This window comes from Cervus elaphus, chromosome 2 (genome assembly GCF_910594005.1).
Source record: "Cervus elaphus chromosome 2, mCerEla1.1, whole genome shotgun sequence".
Lineage (NCBI taxonomy): Eukaryota > Metazoa > Chordata > Mammalia > Artiodactyla > Cervidae > Cervus > Cervus elaphus.
Window position 1 is genome coordinate 24,177,045 of NC_057816.1, and position 18,290 is coordinate 24,195,334.

General features: G+C 42.1%; 2 protein-coding genes across 4 annotated transcripts in view; both read left to right on the top strand.

Annotated features, from left to right (window-relative positions):
• The first annotated feature begins 1,188 nt into the window (after positions 1-1,188).
• On the top strand, positions 1,189-10,743 carry LDHA (lactate dehydrogenase A). Its single transcript, XM_043874765.1, has 8 exons — positions 1,189-1,304; positions 3,580-3,729; positions 5,202-5,319; positions 6,275-6,448; positions 7,113-7,286; positions 7,931-8,048; positions 9,304-9,427; positions 10,010-10,743. Exons 2-8 carry the CDS (start codon positions 3,604-3,606, stop codon positions 10,172-10,174), a joined length of 999 nt encoding a protein of 332 aa, XP_043730700.1. The 5' UTR covers positions 1,189-1,304; positions 3,580-3,603; the 3' UTR covers positions 10,175-10,743.
• Positions 10,744-11,509: 766 nt separating this feature from the next.
• Positions 11,510-18,290, top strand: part of LOC122675713 (L-lactate dehydrogenase C chain) — a 33,962-nt gene continuing 27,181 nt past the window's right edge. The window contains exons 1-3 of one of the 3 annotated variants that reach the window (XM_043874733.1): positions 11,510-12,091; positions 13,334-13,449; positions 14,140-14,274. In XM_043874733.1, coding sequence (XP_043730668.1) covers positions 12,064-12,091; positions 13,334-13,449; positions 14,140-14,274 — 279 coding nt within the window. In that variant the 5' untranslated portion in view covers positions 11,510-12,063. Of the gene's footprint in view, positions 12,092-12,945; positions 13,450-13,683; positions 14,018-14,139; positions 14,275-18,290 lie in introns of those variants that run through there. The other 2 variants (XM_043874751.1, XM_043874742.1) reach the window with 2 other exon arrangements.

The following is an 18,290-nucleotide window of genomic DNA, read 5'->3' on the forward strand; positions in this document are numbered from 1 at the left end:
TGGGAAAACTGTTTTTTGTTCTTTAGTTGTTAAGTCACCTCTGATTCTTGCAACCCCATGGATTGTAGCTGGCCAGGCTCCTCTGTCCATGGGATTTCCCAGGCAAGAATACTGGAGTGGGTTGCCATTCCCTTCTCCGGGGAATCTTCCTGACCCAGGGATCAAACTTGGTCTCCTGCACTGGTAGGTGGATTCTTTACCACTAAGCCCCCTAGGAAGCCCGGGAAAACTGTTAGGATGTGCTAGAAAGCTTCCCTGTTTTCTTCTGGAGCTGAGGTTAGAGTTTTCCCTTCAAAACCAAGGAACTCACCAGTAGGGATATTTTTCACAGCTGGCGGCTATTAATCGGTGCCCCAGGTGCATGGAGGAAGTGGATTCACCTATACCCTTAAAACATTCATGGGCAGGTAGGATAGCTGAGTCACACACGCACTTCTACTGCAAGGCGGTTGGCAGGATGTACAGACTGGTGAGGTGCAAGCAGACAGGAGGGGGATACCAAATCTGTGGGTGTGTGAGGTTGGAGGGAGGGGAGAGGGGGAGAAGATGGGTACAGTTGAAAGAGACAGCAGAGGAAGCCCGGCCAGGAACCAGCCTGAACCAAGGCCTGGAGGTAAAAATAACATATGTTAAAAACATAAAACCTAGGCTGTTCTGGGGCGTGGCTGGGACACAGGTACTTGACCGGTAGGGCAACAGGGAATGCAATCAAGAGGCTGAAGTTTTACTTTGAGTTGTGAGACCTGCAAGTTTTAGCCGTGGGGGGACGGGCAGGGTCGCGTTTTGGAAATCACTCGACTTGGGTTAAGTAGACTGACACTGTGCTAAGAATTTTCTTTTTTTCAACAAATATTCTGTCGTGTGTCGGTTACGTGCTAGAAATTGGGCAGTGGGCAACAGCGGCAAAAATTCAGTTGAGCCTTCCTTGAAAGTAACTTCCACATTTTATGAAAGAGGAAATGGAGGGTCGGCTTGATCCCAGCTTACGGCTCTGTTTTGTGCCAGAAGTAGCATGCCTCTGCGCAGTCTTTCTGAAGTCTCGGCGCACGTGGGTCGGACCGCCTGCGGGTCCTCCGCTTGCGCGCGGCGCCGGGGCATCTTCACCGCCCCGCCCGGCTGGGAGCCCGCCCCCACCCCAGAGCACACGTGGGTTCTTGCACGTCCGCCCGGCTCCCCCTTGACGTCAGCCTCGCGGTTCCATTTAAGGCCCCTCCCGCGCCCCACTGAGTACCGGAGCCGCTGCCGCCAAGTCCGGATCCCACGCCGCGCGCCTCCGACGCCCGCCCGTTCGACGGTCACTACCGGTACGGTCCGGCCGGGCGCGCTCTGCGCCCGAGGACAAGGGCGATCGCTTTAGGCTTCACTGGCCCAGGCGCTGTCCATGGGGGTGGGGGGGTGGGGGGTCCCCGCTCTTGGGTGGTGTAGGCGCTGCTTCCAAAGGGCATAGTCCTGAGACCTGGGCGGTGGCCTCACACTACCAAATGGTCTCGGGGGCCGGCCGAACCCTGCTGCTGCTCTAAGTGGGCACAGTGGCCTCTGGCCGGGCTGGGGAACCAAGGAGGTGGTCGCGCACCTAACCTGGGGTCGATGGTCCGGGTAGATGCAGAAGGAATGGGAGACGACTGGTTGGGGAAGGGGGTGGAGTACACCTCCGGGCTTGAAATGAGCAAGCAGCACGGAGCTCGAAGTCAGGTTGCCGGAGTCCACGGAACCAAAAAAGCCTCAGCAGTCTGGGGCTGGTTCCCGGAAGCCGGAAAGCCGCTGGGTGCGCTCGGATCGCATTTTAATCCTGGCACTCTCGGGAGGTGGGCTCCCTGGGGCAGCCGCTGCCTGCAGAGGAGAGGGAGCTCTTGGCGCAAGTTACTTTTGTTAAGCAGCTGCCGCTGTATCGGTCGGTGTACTAGACGTGGTGCATGCAAATACGAAGGAGAAAGGGTACCAGCTCTTCCGCCTCTCAGTAGAATCAGAGGAGGATCATCTGGTACCTTCATCTCCTTTTAACAAACCGGGAACCTAAGGCCGATTAGGGCATCTCTAAGGTCCGGGGGAAGGTAGACAGACCCTCTTTCTCCAGGGCTCCACTCCCACCCGTATCCCCACACTGAAGGGAGCGCTGGAGCCCAGAGCTTCGGTTTTGGTGAAACCAGGAGACGTCTGCAGAAAGCACTCCCTTCCCCCTGCCAGGCTGCAGAAACCTTTCAGGGCTGTCTAGAAATAGCAGTGATTTGTCAGGAGAGACTCGATTCCAGCTTGGTGACTCTGGGCTGCCTGCCTGCAAGTCCTCTCAGATATTTTTGCCCTTTGGAGCAGTGTCAAGATTAGACGTAGTGCTTTCGGGATGCAGTCTATGAAAATCTCTCCAGTGAACGCAGAACCACCCCTACCCCACCCTACTCCCCACTCTCCACCGCCCGCCCCCCCCCCGCCCCCCACCTCCCCGGCTCTGGAAATCAAGAGGAACTTTATTGATGAACTTTAGGGGTCCAGGCTTCAGGTCTCTGCAGCTCTCCCTGCAGTAACCAATTTTCCTCATACCAGGCCTCACGCCTTTGCAACAAAGATCACGGCGGAAGCCACGCGAGGTGCCTCCCTGTGAGCTGGCTAACAGTCCCTGGTGCCTGGTATCAAGATTTAAACTCTGGTTCTGGCAGCGCGCCAGGCCGGGGAGGCAGCCAGCCGGGCTTCACGAATAAGTGTGCTTCAGAGCACGAGTTCAGTCTGAAAAAGTCTGGATTCCGAGCTCATTCAGACCCCACAGAGCAGTAGACTTCCTCCTCATCAGGTCCGCTTACGGGCGGGGCTCCGCGAGCCAGCGCTGGGCTGTCGGGGCTAGCGCTCACCTCTCAGTAGCCTGCGGCGCCTAGGCGCACGACTTTTGCCTCCCCCCAGCGCTGTGAAGTGCGCTTGCGCACAAGATGAGGCGCGGGGCCTGGGCGAGGGAGGGGCGGCCGCTAATCTTCCGGGTCTGGGCGGGGCGTAAACTCCGCGGGCCCCTGCACACTGGCCACTGGATGGCCACTGCTTCTTCGGGGGCGGGGGTTGGGGACAGGGAGGCGAAAACTAGAGCTGCGCATGAGCAGAGCTCCCACGAGTTCTGGCTAGTGCTGTGAGGACGTTAGAGCCGCTTTACGCACGTACCTGTGGTCCTTGCGGGGCTTGGCAAACGTCCTGGGGATTGGAGTAGAGTACTTGTGGTCTTTAAGGGCTTGGCAGGCGTCCTGGTGCCTGCAGAAGTGTTGGGCCGGCGGCTCATAGTGATCTTGTTTGTAGAAAGGCTAGCTCCGCTTGGAGTTAATAAATCAAGATGAGTGAGCCTTCAGGAGGCTATACTTATACCCAAACTTCAATATTATTTTTCCACGCCAAGGTGAGGAACTTTACACCAAGACCCTAGTCAGACCAGAGCCCGGCATTAGGCCTTTCGTTTCTTTGTCTGTCGGTAGGTTTCTTCCCTTCTCCCCCCTTGTAGTCATTTCTTGTGATTTTTAGGGGCAGGTATCCCAAAAGGAAGCAAAAGAAGCTTTTTCAGAACAGTTTTCGGAAGGATGCCAGTGACAGTGCATGTTTTTTCCCTTATAGATTCCTTTAGGTTCTAAGTCCAAGATGGCAACTCTCAAGGATCAGCTGATTCAGAATCTTCTTAAGGAAGAACATGTCCCCCAGAATAAGATTACAGTTGTTGGGGTTGGTGCTGTTGGCATGGCCTGTGCCATCAGTATCTTAATGAAGGTAAGTGAGAGAGCCTTTCACTTTGCAAGTCCCTTAAGGATACCTTGATTCCATCCATCTACTGTTGCTCTCCAAGAATTGCATTATCACATCGTATATACAAATATATAAGCTCATGCACTCATTGAAAGAACTTTATGTGAAACAAACTTTTAAAACCTGATGCTATACCAAAAGGGTATCTAAACTACAAAAATTAAAGGTTTCTAGGTTGGAGACCCAGTTCCTTAAATTCACTGTGCTTTATTAACCTCGTTAGTTGCCTACAAATGAAAAAGTAGAGTCTATGCCTTTAAGCAAGCTAAAATTATTTACAAGTAACTTTGAATTGAAACTGACACATATACATGGTAAAATTAAACTGAATGTGGGAAGTCTTTTGCCCGTGGTAATCCCCTCTGCTCTGCTCCTTGGATAGTAGTTTTGGTATCAATTATGGAACTAACATTTAATTAGAAAAAATTTGTGAATGAATAAAAAACACTTTTTATAGCATTCAAGCCTGGTTTATATTAAAAAGAAATTGAGAGAGCTTAAAGTTCAGATTTGGAGTTACTAGTAAGAGAGTGAAGTGATGAATTCTGGATTCCAAACAAAAAGGACTGAAAGGAGAAGGGACTAAAGGTGGAAATGAGCTCTGCAAAGGTCTTGTAACCACGCAGGTTGCTCTGTGTGTTCTTAAAAGAGACCACTTGTTATTCAAAGTCTTTATTCCTTCCCCACTGGATCAGACATTGATACCATTTATTTTTCCCAAACCAGTGAACCACCTGTGGTCGTTTTCTATGATGCCCCCTAACTGAGGTGTGGCTAAGAGTAACTGGCAGACCACTTATTACACTGTAGCTGATTAGGGGTAGATCTGCACCTCGGCTTTTATAATCTCTTTGGTTATGATGGTCCACATTCCATTTGTATTAAAGCTATTATTGGTGCTCCTTGTCTGAGATGCACCTATGAACTTCTATAGGTTCACCTGAAAGGATATTGTTCACCAACGTTTTGTAATGCACAAATCTGTCGATAAGTAAAACTTTATGTTGGTTAACATATGGAAAACATGTAACCAGGGAATGATCTAGAATACCACTTTTTAGGCCTTAATACTCGTCTATATCATCTATTTAATGACTAACAACCTAAAATCAACGTGTAAAACTGAATTTGAGAGACTAAATAGAGCAGTTTTACATAGCTGGGTTGTACTCACTGCAAATTCAGTGTTCTGCTTCTGTGCAGTGGTGGTGGAGCTCCTGCTGAGGGTGCTCCGATGAGAGAGGGGGTCAGTTCTTTTCCCTATGTATATGTCATCCATGAGTCAGCTTTTAATGGGAGCCTACCTCTACTTTGAGGTACATACTAATAATAAAGTAGCAGAATTCTCCTATACCAGAAATATGGAAATTTTGCATGGTTGTCTAAAAATTTGGAAATGGCTATTTTCCATTGAACTAAAATTTTATGTCTTTCAGGACTTGGCAGATGAAATTGCTCTTGTTGATGTCATGGAAGATAAACTGAAGGGAGAGATGATGGATCTCCAACATGGCAGCCTTTTCCTTAGAACACCAAAAATTGTCTCTGGCAAAGGTTGATTTTGGCAAATTTATATTACATTCTGTGTTAGGATTTTCAAGCCTGATAAAGAATTAAACCTATCAGTTCTTCAAAGATTTCCTCTTTATACAGGATAAGAGCCTTTTAAACAATTTTGCATTGATATCTATAGATATCAATGTTTGAATTTCCAAAAATGTTTTTAAATGAAAATCCAGTTTGTCCATGATGTGGAAAACATCTGAATTATAATATAACTAGCAAAACTTCTTAGGTTCATAGTTTACCACATTGCTTCAAATATTTAAATGCACTTACTTCCATTACTTCCTTTCATACACTAACACGAGGTTGAGACTAGGGTAAATGAGCCTGTTGAGCAGATATTCTTGGCTTGACCCTGTCACACTTTACAAGCACCAGCCAGGAAACAGACATGGGCCTAAATAGTCAGTTTTGACACTTGGAAACCATTGACCATTTATCTGATAGATTACTCTTTTCATTGTCTTCAACCCAGGATTAACCATCCTGTGCCATAGGATATATAGAAGCAAGACATGCTTGATAAGTGTGAAGTTCCCTCTGCTTAAAAAAAAAAAACCCATCCCTGAGCTGATATGACCACAATTAAGTAGAAATAGGAGTGTGGAAAAGTGTGAACATTAAGCTCAGGCGGCAAAAAATTGGGGTGTGTGTCTCATTTGATATGAGTGTGAAATAAATTTTATTCCTTTCAGCTCCCCCCAGTCATAGTTATATAAAGCCACAATATAACTACATAATACAAGGAAGGTGTTGATGTAGTCTTCCTCCATGTAAGCGGCCACAGTGATAAAACTCCAAAAGTAAAGAAGTCTGGGCATATATGTGTATGCCACATACAAAAAGCACTGATAGAACTGTCTGTTTAAAAGGTTAATGGAACAGATTTTTGCTTGAGTTTTCTTAAAAGCCTTAATCTAGTTATTGTTTCTCTCTTGTCTAGACTATAATGTGACAGCAAACTCAAGGCTGGTTATTATCACAGCTGGGGCACGTCAGCAAGAGGGTGAGAGCCGTCTTAATTTGGTCCAGCGTAATGTGAACATCTTTAAATTCATCATTCCTAATATTGTAAAATACAGCCCAAATTGCAAGTTGCTTGTTGTTTCCAATCCAGGTGAGACTTTTAATGGCATAAAAATAGATGAGCTAGAGTAAAACTGATAGTATGTATCATAATCTATATATATGTCTCATATTTCTCATTTTCCTCCTGAGAGTAAATTTGTGTTTTTGTAAAATAGTTAAATTTAAAACATCAAGGGGAAACAATGGCTTTAACATAGTTGGCACTTTAAAATTTGTAACTTGCCTAGGAAGATCTTGGATAAGGAATAATTATGAATAATGTGTTATTGATGCACAACTTATTTTCATTAAACTACACTTCTTGAAAACTTAATGTATTTGTTATACACAATATAGAGGCTTAAAAATATTAACAGAAATATTGATTGGTCGTGGTAAATAGCAAGATCTATACAGAGCCATGAATCTTGAGTAGTCAGTCATTAGCTCATGATTCACATAGTGAAAATGTTAGTCTCTCAATCGTGACCAACTCTTTTGTGGCCCCATGGACTGGGGCCTGCCAGGTTCCTCTGTCCATGGAATTCTGCAGGCAAAGATACTGGAGCGGGTAGCCATTCCATTTTCCAGGGGATCTTCCCGACCCAGGGATTGAACCCAGGTCTTCTGCATTGCCGGCAGATTGTTTACCTTCTGAGTCACCAGGGAAGCCCAATTCACATAATACCTCTGCCTAAATATTTTCTTCACAGTCGATATTTTGACCTATGTGGCTTGGAAGATAAGCGGCTTTCCCAAAAACCGTGTTATTGGAAGTGGTTGCAATCTGGATTCAGCTCGGTTCCGTTATCTCATGGGGGAGAGGCTGGGAGTTCACCCATTAAGCTGCCATGGGTGGATCCTTGGGGAGCATGGCGACTCTAGTGGTAAGTATGACTTCTTTATTGTTTGCAAAGATTGTGTAAAAAAATTGACAGGAATATAGTTACTGAATCAGAGCCTAAATCAGATACCCATTTATTAGGGTAGATGGTTTCCAGAAATCTTATCTCTTGGTATAATTGTGTGCTAGAATTGTTAAGATTTTAGTCATTTTTGTGTGACATATTTTGGTATAAGGGATGAAGAATGGAATTTATTATAATGAACTTATTAAATAAGATGATAGTTCTTAATATCACAGCTGTTTATAGGCAAACTGCTTGTCCCTGAAAAGGAGGACAGCTAATCCAGATGGAGTGTATGAGAAAAAATCTATTATCACAGTTGAAAGATGTTTTAATTTGTGCAGAGTTCTTGGTTCCTTATGGCAAGAAAATTCCTCTTATGATCTCATAATATCCTGTCTCTATATTTCGCATTAGAAAAAAGCAGATTAGCATACAATGAAAATTCTTAGTTTTACATAATTTAATCAGTGAAAATCTAAGAGTATTGGTAGTCTTGACCACCTACCAAAAGGGGATAATCTTCCTCAGATAAGAAAACACAATTTTTGGAGAATGGGTCAGAATTGCTCGTCAGCTAGGTAGTGCTTGGGAGTAAATATATTCTGTACTATTTTATTCAGTGCCTGTATGGAGTGGAGTGAATGTTGCTGGTGTCTCCCTGAAGAATTTACACCCTGAGTTAGGCACTGATGCAGATAAGGAACAGTGGAAAGCGGTTCACAAACAGGTGGTTGACAGGTAATAGCTCTCATAGTTTGTAACACAGGAGGTCAAAATTATTATTTTTATTTAAGAAATTAAAAGTTTTGGAAATTTCCTGGTTGTTCAGTGGTTAGGACTTGAGCTTTCACTGCCGAGCTTGTGAGTTCATCCCTGGTTGAGGAACTGAGATCTGGCAAGCCTCGCACGTGGCCAGAAAGAAAAAAGATTAAAAGTTTAATAACCTTTGCATTTGGTAACTGTCAGAAAACTTGTTTTCTAAAGCTTGTTAAAACTCATACTATAAAACAGGTAAAGGTATTAGATATTGCAGGCATGTATTAATGTTATAGTCTACTTTTATTTGCCATAATTCTCAATTTATAGTATGATAACTCTTCCTGTATTTGTAAACTCAGATATAAAACAAGTCCACCTGATTTGAGATTCAGTCTTTACTTCAAAAGCATGTATCATTGATTTAGTTAGGAATAAGAATTTTTAAATCTAAGTTCTTACAATAATCTATGAATAGAAACACAACTAGCTGCTTGTTTACGCAGATGATTATAAAGTTTTAAGCAAGATACAAATTCATCATGGTACACAAAATAATTAACTGTTAGAAATTGTTCAAATAGGGAAACTTGCAACTTACTGGCATTATTTACTTTAAATAAGGTAGCCATGTGTAGACCTCGGGTCTTTGGAATTGAAGAATGAATCATGATTGGTCTAAGCAAGGCCCTCTGATTTGTATTTGTTAAAACCTGTGAACCCATCATCCAACCCAAGAAATATTGACGGTTGCTGTCAACTAACTGTAGTGTTTGTTGAGTTGGAATTATTAGTCTGCTGGTGCTTGGAAATGAGTAGATTCTGTGCTCTTCCCACTTACCCCTAACCCCCCACCCCCACATACACACTCTTGAGATAATCCCAAATCAAGCATGCAATATGTAATCTCGGATCTGCTTTTTTAAATTTAGTATTGCATATAAGAATCATCTATTTTGTTGCCTGAGCCCTAGTTGTTTGTCTGTTTTGACAACTATGTATAATTTATCCATCCTCCTGTTGAAGGACACTGGTGTTGTTGCCAGGTTCTTGAACATCCCCATACATAATATCCTGGCATACATGTGCAAGGGTTACACTTAGGTATATAATGCAACTTTAGTATTTATATAGTATTACTTATTATATCAGTGATTTCTCATAAAGCATATGTTCAGTGAAAGCTTTTTCTTTGTTCCTCCTACCCTACCTTTTCCTGTCCTTCGCTATCCTACAGTGCTTATGAGGTGATCAAACTGAAAGGCTACACATCCTGGGCCATTGGACTGTCAGTGGCCGATTTGGCAGAAAGTATAATGAAGAATCTTAGGCGGGTGCATCCGATTTCCACCATGATTAAGGTAGGTCTGTGTAGTAAAATGTACTTGAATGCCATTATTTCCTGTTTTGTTTTGTTTTTTAAACTCATTTCAGAAAGCAATTAGATTAAGGTAAGTCCTCAATCATTGATTTGAGTGAAATAGTGCACCTGCAGCTTTCTTTTTTGAAAAGACATGGCTGAGCTTTAGGATTACTGTGGTTAGTATTGTGGTTATTAGCCCATAGATACTTAATAATAACCTGTTGACTGGAAAACTTGACTCAATTTTGTTGAGATGAGTGGAAGACTATAAAAGACACAAATTTTTCTCCTTTGGGGAAAAATAGAAATCACACTTAAAGTTACCAAAGTGTCAGACAATAAAAATTGGAAAGTATGAGGGATAATAGCAATAACGTAGATTTTCTTTTAGAATGGAAGTCTTGCTGCTATTTTAATGACTTTCTTTTACCCTTTTCATTACATCCTAACTGAAAATCTAGGAAGAAATTTTACTTGCCAAGTTGTATTAAGTAAGCTTCATGATTGTAGAGAATAGAAAGTCTTGGGAGATCCCAGAATGCATAGAAAAAACATAAAATATTTTTCATTTCATCCTCAGGGTCTCTATGGAATAAAAGAAGATGTCTTCCTTAGTGTTCCTTGCATCTTGGGACAGAATGGAATCTCAGACGTTGTGAAAGTGACTCTGACTCATGAGGAAGAGGCCTGTTTGAAGAAGAGTGCAGATACACTTTGGGGGATCCAGAAAGAACTGCAGTTTTAAAGTCTTCTAATGTTGTATCACTTCACTGTCTAGGCTACACAGGATTTTAGTTGGAGGTTGTAACTCATATTGTCCTTTATATCTGATCTGTGATTAAAACAGTAATGTTAAAACAGCCTAGGAAAAAATCAATTTCCTAATGTTAGAAATAGGAATGGTTCATAAAACCTTGCAGCTGTATCCTGATGCTGGATGGCACTTACCTTGTGTGGTCCTAAATTGGTTTGTCAAATAATTCAACTTCCTCAAGAGGTACCACTGCCCATGTTGCAGATGCTGCAGTTGCCCTTCAAACCGGATGTGTATTTACTGTGTTCTATAACCTCTGGTTCCTTTAGCCAAGGTGCCTAGTGCAACTTTTTCCCTCCAGTGAATCACACCCTGGGATCCAATGTATAAATCCAGTATTGCATGCCACGTGCATAACTGTTCTAAAGAATCTTACGTACTGTATGAATCAGGATAGTGTACACTGCCTTGTAATGTAAAAGGGAAAAATTACATAAATAATGCAGCCAACTGTTACACCAACTAAATAAAGCTTGAACAGTGACCACTCTGGTAATTAAGATACAGTCATAAAGCTGTTATTTGTTTATTACATAAATGGGAGCCATTGGGTTATTGGGCTGCACTGCAATGAATTTTTTTGTTTTGCAATGAATTTTTTAAGGAGTACTGTTTACTAATGACCAGACTTAAAGAATTAAGGGTGTGATTAGATTGGCTAGACTGTTTTGTTACCATTTCCATTGTAATCATTTTAATATACTAAGCCCTCAAATATGATGAGATAATTTGATTATAGTGCTAATCATAACTGGTACTCTACAATTCACATAGGTAACACCCTATACATAGATGTAAAAAACATTATTTGCCAACTGAACATAAGCAGTGGTTCTGTGCCACTACAGAGGGGAGATTTTTAAGAACCTTCACTCTGGAGGCCAGTAACAATTGTTTTTCAGTCGTTGTGTCCGACTCTGTGACACCATGGTCTGGTCTGCAGCATACCAGACTTCCTTGTCCTTCACTAAGTCTTGGGAGTTTGCTCAAACTTGTCCACTGAGTCAGTGATGCCATCCAACCATCTCGTGGTACTTAATTTTAAACCAGATAGTCCTGGTGGTTATCTATTCAAAAATTTTCTTTAGATCTCCCTCAAAATATTTCTATAACTATGACCTTCTTCAGGCCTAAAAACCATACTTCCAGAGGTTAACTAGAACAACTTTACGGTCATCACTTCCAGGATTTTTCCCCAAACTTTCCTACTTGAGAGACAGTTAAGAAAACTATGTTTTTTTGGAAAAAAGAAAAAAAAAAAAAAAAGAAAACTATGTTTTTTAATGGGTCTCAAAAGTAGAAGGATAAGACTAGCCTACAGGCCTTACAATTAGCTGTTATAATAGGATTTGCTTTCCTATAGACTTCAATAGCCTTAAGATATGTTACATAGCACAAAATTCACCCTTTTAAAGTATACAGTTCTATGGATTCACATAGTTATGCAACTATTACCACTGCTGCTACTGCTAAGTCACTTCAGTCGTGTCCAACTCTGTGATCCCATAGACAGCAGCCCACCAGGCTCCCCCATCCCTGGGATTCTCCAGGCAAAAACACTGGAGTGGGTTGCCATTTCCTTCTCCAACTATTACCACTAAGAACTGTTAATTATCCCCCCAAAGAAATATGAAGTTATTCCTATACCCTTTTGTAGACTCTGATGCAGTCTTTTAAAAAACATATTTACCCTCATTTAGTGTTGACACAATAAATTGGCTAATATCAACATGACAAAATGCTTAACAGATTAAATATTTCATGAATTTTCAGATTTAATCTCATAAAGCTTCCTCAGTTTCGGGCACACTGTATGTTCCATGTTCACCACGTATCTTCCTGCCCGAGGTAAGGGTAAGCCAACTCTGCAAGGGGCCCTGATTGTTTTTAATGGAATATGATCTCATTTTTATAACCTTGGGAAGTGGACAAAGCAGGCCTTAGCCCCATCTTAAAACAAGTTGCCAGTTAGTGGAAGAAGCAAAGGGGATGTTCAGAATATGTGCCTTGGGCAGGTATGAAGAGCCTCTTCACCTACAGCAGGAGTTTGATCACTATGAAAACGACACTTTTGGCATGCAGGTGTAAAGCTTGGATCTGGAGGTCATCCAAGTCAGCACTATCTCACACTCAGTCTCTAGTAAATGAGGTACAAGGGCCAGAAGATGTGGAAGGAAGTAAAAGAGCCAAGTGGTAGTACAGATTCAATAGCCACTGCCACACCTGAGAAGCCCTTGCCTGGGGCTAGTAATAGGTTGTGAAAAGTGCCATAAGAGAAACAGGAGATGTTGGGAGGGGATGGTAGTTGATACATTTGTCAAGGAAAGTTAGAGGAAGCGCCATTTTTGTTCAAAACTGAAAATGAGGAATCAACTTTTGACAAGGGCTGGGGAAGAACTTTGCAGACATACACAACAGCAAAAAGTCCTGAAATGGGAAAAAGCTGTCCAAAAGCTGGAAGGAAGTGTGGTGTCTTGAGAAGAAGTTGGAGGGATGAAAGAAGGCCATGTATTGACCATTTCTTCAGTTCAGTTCAGTCACTCAGTCGTGTCCAACTCTGCGAACCTATGAATCGCAGCATGCCAGGCCTCCCTGTCCATCACCAACTCCCGGAATTTACTCAAACTCATGCCCATTGAGTCGGTGATGCGATCCAGCCATCTCATCCTCTGTCGTCCCCTTCTCCTCCTGCCCTCAATCCCTCCCAGCATCAGGGTCTTTTCCAATGAGTCAACTCTTATGAGGTGGCCAAAGTATTGGAGTTTCAGCTTCAGCATCAGTCCTTCCAATGACCATTTCTTAGATCGCAGTAAAAATTAGTTAAGTGCATTGGAAAGCCATTGAAGGATTTTAAGCAGACTTATTGCATGATCAAAACTACATTAAAACGACGCCAACAACAACAACAAACTACTGGCTTTTATACAGAAAATGGATTATCCTTTATATTTTGAAAAGGATTCAGATGCAAGTGATGACAAAAGCTGACAGGTGAGGTTGTGTCCCAACCTGTGAGTTATAAATTCCTTGCATAAATTAAAATCACCTTAACCATGCCCTTTCCATTACCACCTTGTTCTCTCAATTCAGCATTTCGAAGCATCGTCCTCAGGATGCTGGTTTTAGCTGGCCCACTGGTGAACAGCAGGTGCTCGCCTGAGAGTTCTTTCCCACGAAGGCTTCGAGCTTGCCCCCTTGCCCACCAGGTGGGTCTGGTCTCCAAAGTTTCGGCTTTTAAATCAGTCTGAGGCCTAGATCAGCCGAAGGAAATGAAACGACATACCAATATCCCTCTCTTGCACACTCTTCGAGACCAACTAAAATTCCTTACACGGAGATTACGACAACACAACAGCAGGTGCCCACCAACCCACTCACACCAGAAGACAAGCCCCTCCCAATGCGCCTGCGCCCGAGGCGGCCGTGGGGCAGAGCTTGTGTGCTGACGGAGGAGAGGCGTGCGTGCGTGCGTAGGAGCGTGCTTGCCTAACGGTTCAGACTGTAACGGTCGCTGCGCTTCCCGCCTCTACTGACGTTGCTGTGTGTCTTTTCTTTTGGTGGTGTAGCTTAAAAAGCGACTTAAAGGTCGTGCGTTGTGCATTCCGGCCGTCTGTACTGACTTGGGCCACACGATAAGCGTTTGTGAGTGGCTGGGACTGGAGTGAAAGTGGTGACTTGGGGTAGGGAAAAGTTTTAAAAACCTCTTGGTTTCCCAATCCCTAACACTGATAGATACACTCGTCGGTTTTCGAGGCCTCCACACCTCGCGAGCAGGTATTTTTTTCCCTTTGGCTTCCCCCTTCTGACATTCTGCAAATTCATTAGGTACTTCCATAGGTATGGGAGTGATTAGTTCAGGGAGATTGCTTCCTCTGAAATTACATTATCTCTATCAGGTTCTCAAAATGTCATCTGTCAAGGAGCAGCTTATTGAGAATCTAACTGAGGAAGATAAGGTCTCCCAGAGTAAGATCACCATTGTTGGAACTGGTGCTGTAGGCATGGCCTGTGCGATTTGTATCTTGCTGAAGGTAAGTGATAAGCTTATACTGTGGCTGAAAATAAGTGAGCACTGATAGGTCTTGTAGATGTTGAGCGCAGAATTGCAGGGTTAACCCCTTGACGGCAAAGAAGTATCACCTGATTTTTTACTTAAGAAACATTTATGTAGAGTTTACCATGTGTGAAGCATTGTCAGGCTGTTTAAATTTATTCATAGGAGACACACTGATTACATTATTTTGTTAAGATTAAAATGTAACCGTAGCAAAATAATTTTGTGAATATTATGGGCTTCCCCGGTGGCTTAGCTGGTAAAGAACCCACTTGTAATGCAGGAGACACAGGAGACCAGGGTTCAATCCATGGATCGAAAAGGTCCCCTGGAGGAGGAAATGGCAACCCACTCCACTATTCTTGCCTGAAAAAAATCCATGAACAGAAGATCCTGGCAGGCTGCAGTTCAAAGGGTGGCAAAGAATTTTGGACATAACTGAGTGACTAAGCACACATACGTGTTTAGTCAAACTACTTAAACTTATTTATAGAAACATTGATTACATTATTTTGTTAATATTATATAACATTTTCTGTTAAAGTGATTCATCACTTTGCCTTTCTTGAAGAGTGATGTGTGAAAATCATATTTCCCAGTGGCTTATGCTTACATTTTTTAATTATATAAGCATTATATGCTCATTATAAAACAAATTTGATAAAATAACAATGGAGGTCCTTTAATTTTCCTTACTATTTCCAGAGTATCTTTCCATGTGCCTGTTGGCTATTTATATAGCTTTGAAGAAGTGTCTGTTTCAAATCTTTTGCCCATTTTTAAATTGAGTTTGTTGTTGAGTTGTAGGAGTACTTTTTATATTCTAAATATTAACTGCTTATTAGGTAAATAATTTACAAATGTTGGGTTTCCCTTGTGGCTCAGCTGGTAAAGAATCCATCTGCAATGCTGTTGACCTGGGTTTGATCCCTGGGTTGGGGAGATCCTCTGGAGAAGGCAAAGGCTGCCCACTCCAATATTCTGGCCTAGAGAATTCCATGGACTGTATAGTCCATGGGATTGCAAAGAGTCGGACATGACTGAGTGATTTTCATTTCACTTTCAAAAATTTTCACCCATTCCTTGGGTTTCCTTTTTGTTCTGTTGGTTGTGTCCTTTGATACACATAAGTTTTAAATTTAAAAATTTATTGGACTATAGTTGCTTTACAATGTTGTGTTTCTGCTGTACAGTGGAATGAATCAGCTATATGTATACATTTTTGTTGTTCAGTTGCTCAGTCGTGTCTGACTCTTTGCCACTCCATGGATTACAGTACACGACTTCCCTGTCCTTCACCATTTCCCACAGCTTGCTCAGGCTCATGTCCATTGAATCAGTGATGCCATCCAACCATCTCGTCATATGTCATCCCCTTCTCCTCCTGCCTTCAATCTTTCACAGCATCAGGGTCTCTCCTAATGAGTTGGCTCTTCACATCAGGTGGCCAAAGTACTGGAGCTTCAGCTTCCAGTGAATATTCAGGGCTGATTTCCTTTAGGATTGACTGGTTTGATCTCCTTGCAGTCAAAGGGACTCTCAAGAGTCTTCTCCAACATCACAGTTTAAAGCATCAATTCTTTGGTGATCAACTCTTTTGATCCAGCTCTCACATCCATACATGACTGGATGTGAGAAAAACCTTCCACACCTTTGATTACTTTGTGGGCAAAGTAATGTCTTTGTTTTTTAATTTGCTGTCTAGGTTTGTCATAACTTTTCTTCCCAGGAGCAAGTTTCTTTTAATTTCATGCCTGCAGTCACATTCTGCAGTGATTTTGGAGCCCCCAAAAATAGTCTGTCACTGTCTCCATTGTTTCCCCAACTGTTTGCCATGAAGTGATGGGACTGGCTGCCATGATCTTAGTTTTTTGAATGTTGAAGTTTAAGCCAGCTTTTTCACTCTCTTCTTTCACCTTCATCAAGAGGCTCTTTAGTTCCACCATAAGGATGGTGTCATGTGCATATCTGGGTTATTAATATTTCTCCTGACAATCTTGATTCCAGCTTGAGCTTCATCTAGCCCGGCATTTCCCATGATGTATTCTGCATATAAGTTAAGCAGGGTGACAACATACAGCCTTGATGTACTCCTTTCCCAATTTTGAATCAGTTCATTTTATTCCATGTCCCATTCTAACTGTTGCTTCTTGACCTGCATACAGATTTCTCAGGAGGCAGGTAAGGTGGTCTGATATTCCCATCTCTTTAAGAATTTTCCACAGTTTGTTGTGATTTACACAGACAAAGGCTTTAGCATAGTCAATGAAGCAGAAGTAGATGTTTTTCTAGAATTCTCTTGCTCTTTTCTATGATCCAATGGATGTTGGCAATTTGATCTCTGGTTCCTCTGCCTTTTCTAAATCCAGCTTGAACATCTGGAAGTTCTCGGTTCACTTGCTGTTGAAGCCTAGCTTGGAGAATTTTGGGCATTAGTTTGCTAGCTTGTGAAATGAGTGCAATTGTGTGGTAATTTGAACAGTCTTTGGCATTGCCTTTCTTTGGGATTGGAATGAAAGCTGACCTTTTCCAGTCCTGTGGCCCCTGCTGAGTTTTCCAAATTTGCTGGCATATTGAGTGCAGCACTTTGAACAGCATCATCTTTTAGGATTTGAAATAGCTCAGCTGGAATTCCATCACCGCTACTAGCTTTGTTTGCAGTACTTCTTCCTAAGGCCCACTTGACTTCTTAAGCAAAACCCATTTGAAGAAAGGAAGATTCCAAAGCAAATACGTAGTTTCATTAACATAGCTTAAGTAAAACATTTCCATAAGAAAAACGCATTGGTTTGCTGAGCCATTAGCAGCTCAAAGTTAAGTTAAGGTGTAACCGAGTGTTCCAACGACACAGGATTAGAAGAGAGAGAGAAAAACGTATCTGCCACTTGCAGTTTGTTTCCTCCTGCCCCTTAGGGGTCCCTCGCCTTCCTACCTGACTGTCATTCCTAGCCCCTCTTTTTTGGACTTCCTTCCATTTAGGTCACCACAGAGCACTGAGTATAGAGTTCCCTGTGCTGTACAGTAGGTTCTCATCAGTTATCCACTTTATGCATAGTATCAATAGTATATATATATCAATCTCAGTTTCCCAATTCATCCCACCTCCTTCTCCTCCTTGGTGTCCATATGTCCTCTACATCTGTGTCTCTTATTTCTGCTTTGCAAATAAGAGTTCTTATGTACCATTTTTCTAGATTCCATATATATGTATTAACATGCAATATTTGTTTTTCTGACTTTGTAGTTCAATTTATCTTTTTACTTTTGTTATTGTGCTTTTGGTGTTTTATCCAAAAATCGCTGCCAAACCCAATGTCATGAAGTTTTCCCTCTATCTTTTCTTCTAAGGGTTTTATAGTTTTGGGTCTTACATTTAGCTCTTTGATCCATTTTTGGTTAATTTTATCTATGGTATAATGTAAACAGTCCAACCTTATTCGTTTGCATGTAAATGTCCAGTTATCCCAATACCATTTGTTGAAAATGCTGTCCTTTCCCTATTGAATGATCCTGGCACTCTTGTCAAAAAATACCTGACCACATATGTGGGAGTTTCCCCCCCTGGACTCTCTTCTGTTCCATTGGTCTATATGTCTCTTTATGTCAGTACCACACTGTTTTAATTACTGTAGCTTTGTCATAAATATTGAAATCAGGAAGCTTGACACCTTCTGTATTCCTTTTAAAGATTGTTTTGGTTATACAGAGTCTCTTGAGATTCCATAAGAATTTTAGAATGGAATTTTCTAATTCTTGAAACAAATGCCATTGGAATTTTTGCAGTGGTTGCATTAAATCTGAAGATTGCTTGGAGTAGTATTGATGTCTTAATAATACTTTATTTTCCAGTCCATGAACATAGGATGTCTGTTTGTTTATTTCTTCTTTAACTTATTACAGCAGTTTTGTAGTTTTCATTGTTAAGTTTGTCACCTCTCTAAATGTTTTAAAGGTATTTTTTTTATTTTAAAGGTGTTTTGTAATCTTTATAAC